Source organism: Symphodus melops (assembly GCF_947650265.1).
Source record: "Symphodus melops genome assembly, chromosome: 6".
NCBI classification, from domain to species: Eukaryota; Metazoa; Chordata; class Actinopteri; order Labriformes; family Labridae; genus Symphodus; species Symphodus melops.
The window spans coordinates 4,368,158-4,381,214 of NC_136696.1; the positions used below are offsets into that span (position 1 = coordinate 4,368,158).

At 39.1% G+C, this 13,057-nt stretch overlaps 1 protein-coding gene and 1 long non-coding RNA gene across 3 annotated transcripts; one reads left to right on the forward strand and one right to left on the reverse strand.

Annotated features, from left to right (window-relative positions):
- Positions 1 to 730: 730 nt before the first annotated feature.
- Positions 731 to 12,022, reverse strand: LOC306826066 (putative E3 ubiquitin-protein ligase HERC4). Its single transcript, XM_079347144.1, has 21 exons — positions 11,684 to 12,022; positions 10,550 to 10,676; positions 10,372 to 10,448; positions 9,886 to 10,113; positions 9,460 to 9,551; positions 9,234 to 9,361; positions 8,939 to 9,093; positions 8,535 to 8,590; positions 8,337 to 8,428; positions 7,656 to 7,715; positions 7,399 to 7,492; positions 7,074 to 7,254; positions 6,765 to 6,907; positions 6,325 to 6,501; positions 5,363 to 5,503; positions 4,915 to 5,081; positions 4,692 to 4,758; positions 3,773 to 3,843; positions 3,423 to 3,606; positions 2,041 to 2,143; positions 731 to 1,860 (listed from the first exon to the last, which is right to left on the reverse strand). Exons 1-21 carry the CDS (start codon positions 11,901 to 11,903, stop codon positions 1,628 to 1,630), a joined length of 2,796 nt encoding a protein of 931 aa, XP_079203270.1. The 5' UTR covers positions 11,904 to 12,022; the 3' UTR covers positions 731 to 1,627.
- Positions 6,303 to 7,623, forward strand: LOC306826067. 2 transcript variants are annotated; one of them, XR_013779350.1, is made up of 3 exons: positions 6,303 to 6,390; positions 7,102 to 7,226; positions 7,426 to 7,623. It is a non-coding gene; the product is annotated as an uncharacterized lncRNA (long non-coding RNA). The 2 variants fall into 2 exon arrangements; XR_013779351.1 differs by having other exon boundaries at positions 7,429 to 7,623.
- Positions 12,023 to 13,057: the final 1,035 nt, after the last annotated feature.

Genomic DNA, 13,057 nt, shown 5'->3' on the forward strand with positions numbered 1-13,057 from the left:
TTCATCATAACCTTCTCTACAAACCTCTCCTTGTTAACATGGGAGCTGCAGAAAAGTTGAACCCTAACAGTTTGTACTGGTGCTGACAGCTCGAACATCGATAGGTCATGTGTGTCCCAGCATTTCTACTTCTCTGTGCAGGATCTGGAAATAATATAAAACTGTGTTCAAAGTTCAACCTACATGACTTAATATAAAAAAAACCTTCTAGTTTTGGGGGCATTGAATGTTGTAGCATGTCAAATAGATTCTCAAAATGGCCAGAGAAAAGTTCCACTAATGATTAAAGAAGGTGTCTATTGGGTTTGCAAAATGAAGCAGCTCTGCATCTTCAGAATGTTCCTCATGGTCTCAAAGTTTATCTTATCTTAGTTTATGAAACGTTATTAAACAAATCATCAGCACACTGTTCAGCTGCTTTTGTTCCCTCAGTCAATATACTCAATCATGTTCATTCAAATTTTACGATCTCTGTGAAATGTTTCACTTTGGTCTCCTTGTTCTCTGTCGTTAACTGACAGACACATTTCATATTCTGTGTACTTTATCAAATATCCGCACGCTGCAGGAGATTGTCCTCCTCATTCTCAAATGCAAACACGTTTACAAAGAAAAACTCACAGATAGAGAATAATGAAGATAACAGTGTGCAGACAGTTGTAGGATGTGCTGTCCATTTGTTTAAGAACATGTTTGACACCACAAGGAAAGTTCAGGAGACACAAAGAACTTAAGAAGTGTGAGCTTCATTGTTTTAATGAGTCAATTAAATGTTTCACTTACTCAGTAGCAGTTTTGTTTCTCTGATTTTAAAATATGAACATGTTTGATAAACACAAAAAACCCTTTTCAATAAATGGTGAGATGAAGATTATACATGTGAGCTGTGTTTTCAGAATGTATTTCAAGTGCCCACAAGTGTGCAAAAGCAGAACTACAATCACCAGGGGATTTTGTGCTCCTTGATGAGCGGCTCACTCCGACATCTCTGCATTAATGTGTCCATAGCTCCTGTTTGTGTGCATGTGTGTAGTACTCAATACTCTGGGATTAATAAAGTTAATTAAATAAGCATTAAAGCAAACATAGATCATGGGAAAACAGCATATATTCAATTTCTATACAGCATCTACATGTTTTTTTACACCAGCAAAATATCAGCTCTTTTTAAATGTGTATAATACAAACTAAAAGAGTACTGCATTGAGAATGTTAAACAACAGTCAAAAAATAGACCTAAAGCAGAGCTGACGCAGTGACTTTATGCACATCTTATTCTTTGACAACTTCACATGTAACACCAGAAAGTTTTCAAAAAGATTAATAATCAAGACAGAAAACAAAAGCAAACAGGATACCGTTAAACATCTCTATAATTAGTTAGATTATTAGTTTAATGAATAAGGGGCATTGTGCAAAAATAAACGGAAGTCTCAGAAGAGAAGAGATGCTTTGAACCAGATTTCACTATTTCCATCTGTTGAACCTGAGCAGGTAAAATGTGACTTAATCTATCTTTAAATATGATTAAAAAAAACAACTATGTTTCATTTGGAAGGCTTAAGTCATAAAAACATGAACTAAACTGTGAAAAATATGAAATCTTTTGAACGAAGCCCACACAACTTTATTCTGCAGTGTTTTCTTTCCCGAAGCCCCCTTTATGACGAATAGCCTGCAGAAGCTTGGTCTGCATCCTCTCCTTCATTGAGAACCCCCGGTAGAGGGGCAGCATTAGCAGATTATAGCAGGTGTGAGACTCTGGCCGATGGATGTCATTTGAATCGTAAAGGACATCGACTGTCATCCTGATGCTCTCCATACCCAGGAAGGGAAGGCGGTCGAAGCCAGTGACAAACACTTGGATAGATGGATAGATAGATAGATAGATACTTTATTGATCCCGAGGGAAATTCAAGGCATCCAGTAGCAGTATACAGACAGGCAGGACACAAGACATTGAAACAAAAAGAAGGAGATCATGTTGATCTTCTTAAATTTTAAGTAATAATGATAATCGCTGTCATGCGTAACACTTACAGAGGAATTTCTTCTTATCCTCCGCTGTCAGATTCTCAAACACCTCCCAGAAGGTAACAATGTTTGGATGCTCAGCATGATAGACTCCATCATAGACTGTGTTCTGTTTGGAAAAAATAAAAACAATAATGTAGACATGGAATCAAAGGTTCTTTCAGGGCTGGTGCTTTTACATTTGTAACAATAAACAGTGGTGGACATTAACTAACTGCGAACTGCGGACCAACATGAGCAAAGGGCTCATGTTGGTCTGATGCAGAGGTTGAGTGTTTCCTCCTAATCCCAGCAGACATGAGTGTTCAGACTGTGTCTGAACTCATTCACTATTTAGTGCACTGTATAGTGAATAGACTTAGAATTAGAAAACGTTATTGATCCCAGAAGGCAATTTGCATCCACAGTCCACCAAACCATGCATACACTTACAAACCCACAACAGATGGAGTACGTTAACCAAGAGTGGAGACAACAAACAACTCAGTACTTGACAGAGATGAGCACTGGCTCACTGGCACCCTCGTGTGGTCTCCTTTGGCAACGACTCACACAAGGGCCACCCAAGATAACAATAACAGTTTAAGGATATCAATAATAAATAAATAAGTCAAAAAATAAATAACCAAGACAATGAAGATACAAAGCACATTACATTTTAAGACTCCATTCAAGAAATGTATGTTTACGTCGCTGATGCAGGAGTCCCAGGAATAAACCACTAAATGGTTAAACACAAGAAGAAGTGCCATTTTGCAGTGATGTCCGAATTATGAATGAACACAATCATACCCTACTGGTGAAGTCAGTGTATCCCACAATACATTATGACAAGTAGTGTAAAATTGATGGCCACAAACCAAGATGTTTGACTCAGAACACCGAAAAATGAACTTTTCATATATGGTGGTGTTAACTGAAATATATACGCTGTTTTAATAAAGAGTAAAAGATTGCTTTAGTTTATAACTTTAGTTTGATCTTATGATGATTGAAGACACCAGACCAGGGTCTGTGAGCACAAATAAATGGGGAGCTGATTCCACCAAAAACACTCCAACTTCAACTCTCTGATAATCTGGTTTCCTTGTAACATGTTCAATTGTTTTCGATGGAAATGCAGTATCAGAGGGCAAAACAAACACCTAGCTGTGGAAGTGTCACCCATCTGGTGGAGGGGTTACTGCCCTTTGTGATGTCATGAAGGGAAAATCTCCTGTTTGAGGAAACATTTTCTAAAAAGTGGAGCAGGCAGAAGACGGAGAGGATGGACTGTTCTCATAACTGAGGGGTTTGTAGCCAGACTAGGGACACATGTTAGTGCTTGAAAAACATGGTGAAATGTATATTGTATACTAGGACATTTAAAGTTCTGTCTTTAAGCCTACCTGCTTGAACACATCCCAGTCGTAGTCCTCTTGGCCCACCATCACAGCCCGCAGGTCCTCCGGTTGGAAGAAGTTCACCACGTTGAAATCGCACACTGTGAAGAATCCCTTCTTGAACTCATCAAACACCTCCTCCACTGATTTGTTGAAGGCATAGTCAACATAGCTGTTGACGTATTCTTGTCTAGTTGGAAAACAAAAATCAACGAGCTATAACCAAGTGCTGGAGTGTTTTTTTTATTACAAGTACATTCTCTGTTTAAACACACGATCAAGAGAGTAGCTTATAAAGTGTTGCATAAATGTTGTGTGGTAGAAAAGCTACAGACATCGGTTCTGTATAAACGTACTTGTTTGATGCTGTGACAGGTTTTTCAGGTTCTGACGGATCAAGCTCAACTTCCTCACCATCCCATGTCACCTGCAAAAAAACGTGTCACAGTCAGTCTGGAGTATTTCAGGTAAAACATTCAAGGAATAGCTGACACTGAGTGTGTTTACATACACTTATATAACATGGTTTGGATCATGTTTTTTAAGTATCCTGTTTTTGTCTTTTAGCATGTTAACATTATTTCCTGATTTTTACAATCTCAATGTTGCTAACTGGTCAACTCAGGAGGAAAATTAGATACTTCGCCACGTGTACGCCTTACCCTGAATTCTGACAGTAGCTCACCCTTGAAGTTGGCCAAGTGACTTATCAGCAAGGCAAACATGGCAGTGGCAACTGAGTTTTCTCTTTAGGTATCTGAAACTCGATGTTGGACTTAATAATCCTGAACAGTGGTGTCATCTGTCTCAGATTTCTAAATGGCTGGGATGCAGCGATATGAAGAAGAAGCTAGCCTTTATTAGAAATGTCTTTTATACTCAGTAACTGAAAACATGCTCCACGCACACAGGCTGAAATAAACGCATGCACAAACAGGATCCTCTGGACATTCACAATGGGGATATGGCAGAGTGACAAGCAGGCATATAAAAAAAGCACCCAAACAGTACTCCAGAAGTGAACTAGCACCTCTCCAGCTGCCAGACCCATTTCTGGACTTAAACCAGTCACCCTCCGGTTCCCAGTCCAGGTCCCCACAGACTTAGATAAATCCGCCCGAATAACCAGGTTTCTTTGTGTGCATGTAAACATCATATCCTGAATATGATCAACACTGGATGAGGCTCATAAACAGGATATTCAATTCAAGGTAAAAACACAGGGTGATAATATGGAATAAAATTAACAGTCAATCTGTGACATAATACACCTACAGTAAAAGTGATATCTAGGCCTTCAACTTCATCAGGAGTGTAGTCCTCCAGCATGTAACGCAAAGACCTGAAAACACAAGAACAAAATGAAACAACTTAAAACGGCATGACACAGAGAGAAGAGTTTCAAATCACCATCTATACAGAATATATAACTTTTGTTATGACAGAGGCAGGTAAAAACACAAACGATAAAGCTCTGCAGCATCATTTTGAATCTTACTTTCCCATCCCGGGTTCAAACTCCTTCAGGTCATCAAACGAAGGTTGGTAACAAAGCAGCTTCTTGAAGAGAACCAGGGGGAAAGGCAGGTGGATGATGTTCTTGTTGTAAAGAGCCAGTCCACACAGAACGCCAAACAGGAAGTAAGTCTTCTTGTCCACTTTTGGCTGTTTGATTGATGTCAAAACAAGACATGGATTTTGACTAAATTGAGGAGCTTCCCATTTTTTAAATGAAAACAGGATGAAAACTCTTAACAGCTAGTTTCAGAGTGGAGCACAACTGTTCGATGGTGCGTAAGGCATCATTTAAAGGCAGAGTTTTTCCTGCTTACTATCATATGTGTATGTGCAGAATTTTAAGGTAAAGTCAGAAATACTTCAAATGTTTTGAGCAGCTAAAAATGGGATAATTCAGTAAAAAGCAAGAAATGAACACCTTGTTGTACCTTGGAAGGGAACCAGAGCAGACGCTTGCTCTCGTTGTACTTGAACATTTCAGACCCAGGAGCGACGAGCTCATCGAACACGTGCAGGAAGAGGTCCCTCATGTTGACATTCATCAACTTATCTTGATCCTTAAACTGCACCTGAAGGATCAAACCACAGTTTTTAGAAGAATCCACCCAAGTTTATTTTGAACCAACTGAATGACTATCAGCATCAAAAAATAAACCTTCATGAACGCTGCATGACATTATTATTTGCTGTGAAAACAGAAATTATGCATGTACAGGACAACAGCAGGAGAGAGACACGTATCGCTTTTTGGGCTTCTAAAGAGGACACTAAATGAAATTTCCCCAAAGGAGCTATCAGTCATTATTCACAAAAAACTGTCTTATTTGTACTGGTATGTTTCTAGGAAGATAGATGCAAACGTACATTTTAATTCATATTTAGTGACTAAGTTAAATGAATATAAACAACCTGTGACTGTCTGTTCCTACCTGTCGATATCATAGACTGTAAACGTGTTTATCTGTGTGGCAGGCTTAGCTCATCACTCTCCTTTCTCTCTTTTAGTTACGTGATCAAGCTTCTCCACCTCCTCCTCCTTACTGCACACCTGCATACCATCTATAATCAAACCTGCGGTGTTTAAACCATGGCCGATCATCCACTCTTTGCCAGATCGTCTGCTCAACATCAGTGGTAGCGATAGTCTGCCCCTTCTATTAATAATTAAATATTGTGATTTTTTAGGTGTTTATCAGATGTCTAACACTTTTCCTCCTGTCTTAGTGTTTTTGCCTGCCTGCCACAACTTCTCCTACCGGTTTATCCCCCATTACCGCTCTACTTTTTGGACCATAGACCCCCTTTAAAACCAGCTCCAGCGTTTATTATGTTTCTCTTGGCTCCAGTCTTTCAGTAAAATCGTAACACAAACTTTTGTGTCATCATTTACCGAGATATACCCCTGGAAGCTGCGGTGGTCGGCTGCAGCAAGTTGTGCGAAGGTGTCCTCCACCAGGTGAGTGCGTCTCACTGTGAGCAGGAAGTTTGCATTCTGTTTCTTTACCATGTTGGCACAGATGTCAAAGACCTCCACTTTGTCAACCAGAGGGAACACGTCTTTGTTTGCCTGTGAAAAAAATACATATCCATGTTAACGACTAATGACCCTACATGGTAAAATGGACTTCAGCTTGTATCGTATTTATTGTAAGTTTGTGTTAACTCAGAAATATTTTCACTTTGTAAAGTCAGACTGAAAAAAATTGCAGATTGAAAAAGTTATGTCAAGCATAATTTTTGTGTGGCTAAGAGTTTAAATGTTATGGCACCTATAATTTATTTTCAGTTGTCTTTGATATGAAATTCAAAACTTGACATTTAAACACTGACTTTGTAGAGCAGCTTGAGGATATCCAGCAAGACTATGACTTCTGGTGTGAAAAAGAAGCTTTTGTGCAAGAAGTCCAGGGCGTTTTTGAACACTGAGATGTGCTTCGTAATTATGGTCCGAGTCAGGGAAGACCACCAGCTCTCTGGGGAAAAACACAACACCGACACAGTATTTAAAAGTTTTTCAGAAGCAAACATCAACTCATGAATTCACTTTATATTTTTTAACTCTCGACACTAAGCTGATGATTCATTTCACGTCTGACCAAACGTGTGAGAAAAAAATAAAGCAGCACAGCCGTTATTTACTTAGTGTTTTGCAATTCTTTGAACTCAGATCTGCGATAACTTGGGCCATAGGCAGCACGATGTCGGTGACAGCCGAGTCCTCTTGGAGGAGCGGGCATGTCAGCAGAACCATGAAGATCTCCAAAGATTTGATGTCCTTTATTGAATCCAAAAGTAAGTCAACCAGGTTTTTTAGGGTTACCTGAAAAGAAACGAGAATTATTAGATAACCTGACAATGTGTACACAGCTGAGATATTGGATATGGATAAACCTGTGGCTCCGGCCTTTCTTTAATCTGAAAGCCTTCTAAATCATGACGGCTGTTAATAATCTATGTCCTTAACTGTTTGTCTGATCCATGGTACTGCCAGCAGCTGGTCGAAAGCTCTGCTGGCTGCCTCAAGGTCCACACTGAGGGCACCTGCTGTTTTTGGAGACCTACCGACAAAGAGCAAAGAGCAAAGTATTAAAGAAAGTCAAGATGGCAAAATCGGTTAATGACATTCAGATTTTTTACTTTTTAAATTTTCTTTCTGAACATTAAAACTGATTTGGTACAATAAATCACAAACCGCTGCAGCTGATGTAGAAATGGACTCACTTTGTCTTTGTGAAACTTGCAACAAGACTGGAACTTGTAGAAAACATTGAACATATTTCTCTGTTGAATAAGAAAGAAAGAAAGGGATACTTTAGATACACACCAGAGTCATGTTTCATAGGTTTAGTTTTCAGTGTTGGGATAATACAACACCACTATCATTTTCAGAAACTAGTAATAAATCAGCATCTTTCCCTATTCAGAAACGCTGTTACAATGACTGACATTTAAAAGACAACGTTACTCGTTACTTTTAGTGAAACAACAAGCAGGCGAGTTTACTCTAAGGTCAGCACAGTAGCTGCGTGTAGTAAACAAACACAGGTGACCATTCGATCGTGAGATCTCTGTCTTGAAGATACCTACAGCATTGTCCTCTGCTCGAGTAAAAAGGGGTGAAATGTAATCTGTGTTACAAGGAAAACATATCACAAAAGAACTAAGCATCAAAGTAATATCTTATTTGAAATGTGTAAGTTGTCTTAGTTCAATTCTGCCACAGCAGCACTTAAATGTGAACATTAAAGATAGAAGCAAATAAAATAATGCCGAGGTTACTTTCCAGGTACTTTTATAATGCAGTAATTCAGTTACTTTTTGATAGCAGTGACTGTTCCTAGTTACTTATTTTCATGTGCCCAACACTGGTTGTACAAACGATATAAAATTCTGGATAAAGACCTTTTTGCCTCGTCGTTCTCCGGTATCGCAGACAACCAGTGTCTCAGTTTGGCCTCATCAAGCCTTCCTGTGATCTGTCCTCTGTCCGAGCTCTGAAACACAGACAGAGGATAAATTCTAACAGCCATCAAATGTTTACAAGGAAACATGGGACGTAAATATATATATATTTTACACAAATATGCATGAACACATTACCTGTGTGGGTGAGGAGAAAGCAAAGTTTGTGTTCCAAGCAGACGATATTTTCAGGTCTGAGGATTCAGATTAAAGTAGAATATAGAAAAAGACGATTTTAGATTATTAAAGAGATGTTATGTAAATCTGACAGCCTTATACCTCTCATAACACGGTAAATGATTGGATACCACTGTTCCTTCACAGAATTTACTTCCGACCGATACACATTTCCGGGGAACTTTGCAAGATTCAAGACCTTCTTTTTGACTCAAATCTAATCTTTGGCAGCCACCTGATTTCGGAGCAGAAGTGCTCTGCTTCATTATTTAATTCATCTCTAAAATGCTGATAAGGTCCAACACTTACAGTAGCGCCTATAAAATCACTGCAGGATGCATTGATAAAAAAAAAAACATTCATACCTTCAGGTGCGGCTGCTCCATTGTCACTGGTCCATGGAAGTTGTACTTGAGTTGGGGTCAGACAATCACCTGTGCTTCCAGTCCCAATTTGACCTTTTGCCCCATGACCAAAAGCCCAGAGCTGGCCAGAGGAGCCCAACACCAGAGTGTGACGCCTGAACGATAGGAGCAGGAAGGTCAGTTTGTAATCAATGGTTGATCTCACGTACTTTAATGTCAAATTCAACATCTCAAGGTTCACATTTATGAAGTCTCCTTTAAATCAAACTGTTTCAGTCTTTCATCCTTATTTTACCTGCCACATGAAATCTGTGCAGCAGATCCGTCCAGACCATCAACCAATCTCGGCGCCTTTTCACTGTCAGTGGAGTTGTGACCGAGCTGACCATTGCTTCCTTCTCCAAAGGTGAAAACTCTACCATCCTAGAAAATCCCAGCATTGGCATAGTAATTATCTCAACAACGTGATCACTTTTAACATCTACAGCATATTTAAGCGAGTGGTGGAGTGAGGTTTATACCTTTGTTAACACGGCAGAGTGGGCCTCCCCGCAGCTGATAAAGGAGACATCCAGAGGTCTGAGGGCAGGAGCCACACAGATGTCGAACCTGCCTGTGATGACGATATTTAACATGAGAAGGAATAAACGTTATTAAACACACGTCACTAAATCAACAATCTGCCTGTCTATGTTTTCTGTAACAGCCAGTTTTTGTATCTATTTTACAGCATTGAATCATGTGTCACTTCCTAAAAGCCTCACCAGGAAAAAGGACTACAAATGAGCCATGTTACTTTATGAAATAGCCAACAACAAGCAGGCGAGGTCACTTTCGGTGTTGCTGACTGACGTGTAGAAATAGTCTAATAACCTTTAGGAATAACCCACTGCCTTTTAAATGTGATTAAACGTGTCTGTAACCGAGTGAAGGAAGATTATTGGTACCCTTCTCGTCCACCCTGTCGAGTCCCAGCTGGCCTGATTTGTTGGCCCCGCAGCAGTACACCGGGCCGGGTAGCGTGAGGAAGAAGGAGTGGGTCGCTCCAGCTGAAATCTGGGTCACCGCTATGCCGGTCAGAGGTCTCACCAAGACGGGTGTGTCCTGCTTTGACACGTCCTTTCCCAGGCCCAGCTGACCATGGCTGTTACAACCCCATGACAAGACATCTCCCCCTGTGAAGTTGGAAATAGTGGAGGAAATACAGATGACTTTAAATAGTTAGCTTATGGTAACTTATAAAAGCAGATGTAGAAACATTTGAATATTGTATAGATAAAAAAAAATTATCACAATTTGAAACCTGGATTTCACAATTTAACACAAAATCAAGTCAGAGCTTAAAAAAGATCAAACATTTAAAGGAGTTAAACTAGAGCCACCACTGTCCCATAAAAAAACAAAAACAAAGATGAGCTTGTTCAATGCGTTACCTTTAGTCAGCGCCAAAGAGTGGACGTCTCCACAAGCCACTTGAATCACTGTTACTGGGAATGGTGTGGGTACCCGGCTGCATGTTGATAAGACTTAATAAGTGAACAATTTAATAAAAGGCTTTGAAGCTTTTCAGTAAAAGTGTTTATATATTTCATATATAAATATATATCCTGCCTTGGTCTGATGCTCTTCTGATCTCCTCTGGCCCCCCAGGAGAACATGTGTCCAGATGCACACAAAGCCAGACAGTGATCTCGATCACAAGCCACCGACACCACATTACCCAGACCCCCCACACGACCTAGATCAGGATGAAAAAATAAGAACCAAGATGGTGACGCACACAGACGTTGAGGCTCGGAGCTCTCCAACAGGATGCAACCTTTACACAGTCTTTCATTGTACTTGTACGGTGACAATAAAGATATCTTATGTTAAAAACAAACACAAATGTTTGACATTAATTGAGGTGTGATGGGAAAACCCTTTGTCCAAAAATAACAGTTTAAAAAGAATGCTAATCATTATCTAACCTAAATTTTCATAATGAATAATTCCCCTAAATCTGGAATTAAGGTTAAAAAAAACAAACAATCCACTACAATTTCATAATGTAAATAACTTGACCTGCTGTATCAAGATTTTGATTTGGGACCTACATTTAAAAATCCAAGAATCCAAGATAAATAATGTAGGATCTATAGCAATGTAAAGACACGGTTAGGATATTTTCATTTTATCATTTTCATATATCAGCCTTAACTTAGACAATCACTATAGTGGATTCACCTACTTAGTGGCAAAACATGAATAAATATGATTAAAAGTCAAAGCAAAACCTGCAGGCTGCCTCACTTTCATTTTCCGACTTTCCCACTTGCATTTGAACGTAGCAGAAGTTCACGCGCAGTAACTTTCGATACCTCTCATGACGAAGGTGGAAACGAAAACGAAACTTGGCTCAGATCATTATCTTGCATTAAATGTTTGCAGTGACGAGGTATGACTGTCAATCCATAAAAATAATTTTAAGCAACTGATTTCTCTGTCGAATTTATTCTCACTAATAATTTAAAAACGCTCAAGAGTTTGAAGTTAGCCCACAACAATACTTTCCTTAAAATATTCTGGGAAAAAACTTCGGTAAATAAAAACAGTGGACTAGTCTCTGTCATTAGTTGTATAGGTCTATAAGCTACTGAACTTGTAGTCAAATGCCAACTGTACCATAGTAAAATAAACATGTATTACTCAATTACTTGTGCTGCCAATCGGTGCTCTGTCTACTGAACATGTTTGAAACGTTACCTGGAGTGTTTGCATCTTTACGTTTCTTTCGTCCAACTCGTCCCTGGGATTTGAGACCAGATGAAAACACCCATCCATCCTTGTTGAGAAATACAATTTGCGTTTCTCCGCAGCAGATGTCGGTGATGACCCAGGGGACAGAATAGGACACCGGACTGAGGGCTACCTGAGCACCGAGCTGTCCACTGGAGCCGTCTCCCCACCAGATCAGCAGCACCATGATTCACCTGTGACTGTAAAGTAAACCTGATGTGTTGATGGCATCTGTGCTGGAACGCCGTCTTGGTGTTGCCTTCAAGTGCTGCCGGGAAATATCATCATTACAATTGCCCTAAGTCTACCAACTATTCTGCGAGTTTAGGATATTGTTTTGATCTGTGACGATAGTTAAATTGATTTTACACCACCATCGTTACTAAATAAATACTCTTTCCCTAAAGAGCAAGAAACTCACAAACATTTGAAGACAGATTTGAAAGCTTGGCCAGTTGTTCCCAAAGTGAGGGTCAGGACCCCCTTCTGTGATGGGGGTTACGAGGGGTCTTTCTATTTCAAAATCAAAAGGTTTGATTTAAACTAGCATATTTTACGCTTCATTGTGAAGATACAATTTAACATACAACGATAGTTGTTAAGTAACATGGATGCTGAAATGAAAGTGATACGAAAACAAATGAAAAAGCTTTCATGAAGAAAACAGTCAGTTAAAGAGGAGCACCAGTGTTTAGTAACAAGACAAGAGGTTTAACTTTTCAGCTTTCTAATGGACACGGTCCTCTTCATGAGGAAGCTGTTATTATTTTTTTCATGTTAAACTATTAAATTGTAATCACCAATTATTGCCGCAGATTTATTTATCAGGCTGATCTACTTTTATGGTGCTGTTTTATGTGGTGTATGTTTACATTCATGATTTTTCTTTTTAAATAGGTCGGGTGATGTCTTGTGAAGGTTAATGTTCACACACATGGACTTTTGATGAATGGATTAGATAATGTAAATATCTAATAAGTTGTCTACCTACCTGTCTACCTGCCCAGGGACAACAGATGCAAATCATGAGTTATCTCTGGTGCAGATTAAATTGTGCGCTGTATAAAATAATAATCAAATGAAAAGAATAAATCCCTTCATCAGTTTTATATTTGAAATCACCACTTTAGTTCATGCACTGGATACTCTGTTTTGACATTTATTCAGCTAAATTCTTATAAAAGTTATACACATTTCAATGTAAAATTGCTTCGACAATAGAGCAATAAAGCACCATTAAGAAAATATTTTAGTTTAGAGAAAAGTGTCAGGATGATTATGTTGTAGACATATATGTACATTTAGCACACACAGAAGGTTTATTGGTTTTGTTAGTACAGA

Coding starts and splice junctions, on each gene's coding strand:
- LOC306826066 (XM_079347144.1), bottom strand. CDS start 11,903: ATGGTGCTGCTGATCTGGTGGGGAGACGGCTCCAGTGGACAGCTCGGT. Junction 8,591..8,938: donor TGGAGCAGCCGCACCTGAAG/GTATGAATGTTT, acceptor CTGAATCCTCAG/ACCTGAAAATATCGTCTGCT. Junction 7,255..7,398: donor TACCATGGATCAGACAAACA/GTTAAGGACATA, acceptor GTTTCTTTTCAG/GTAACCCTAAAAAACCTGGT.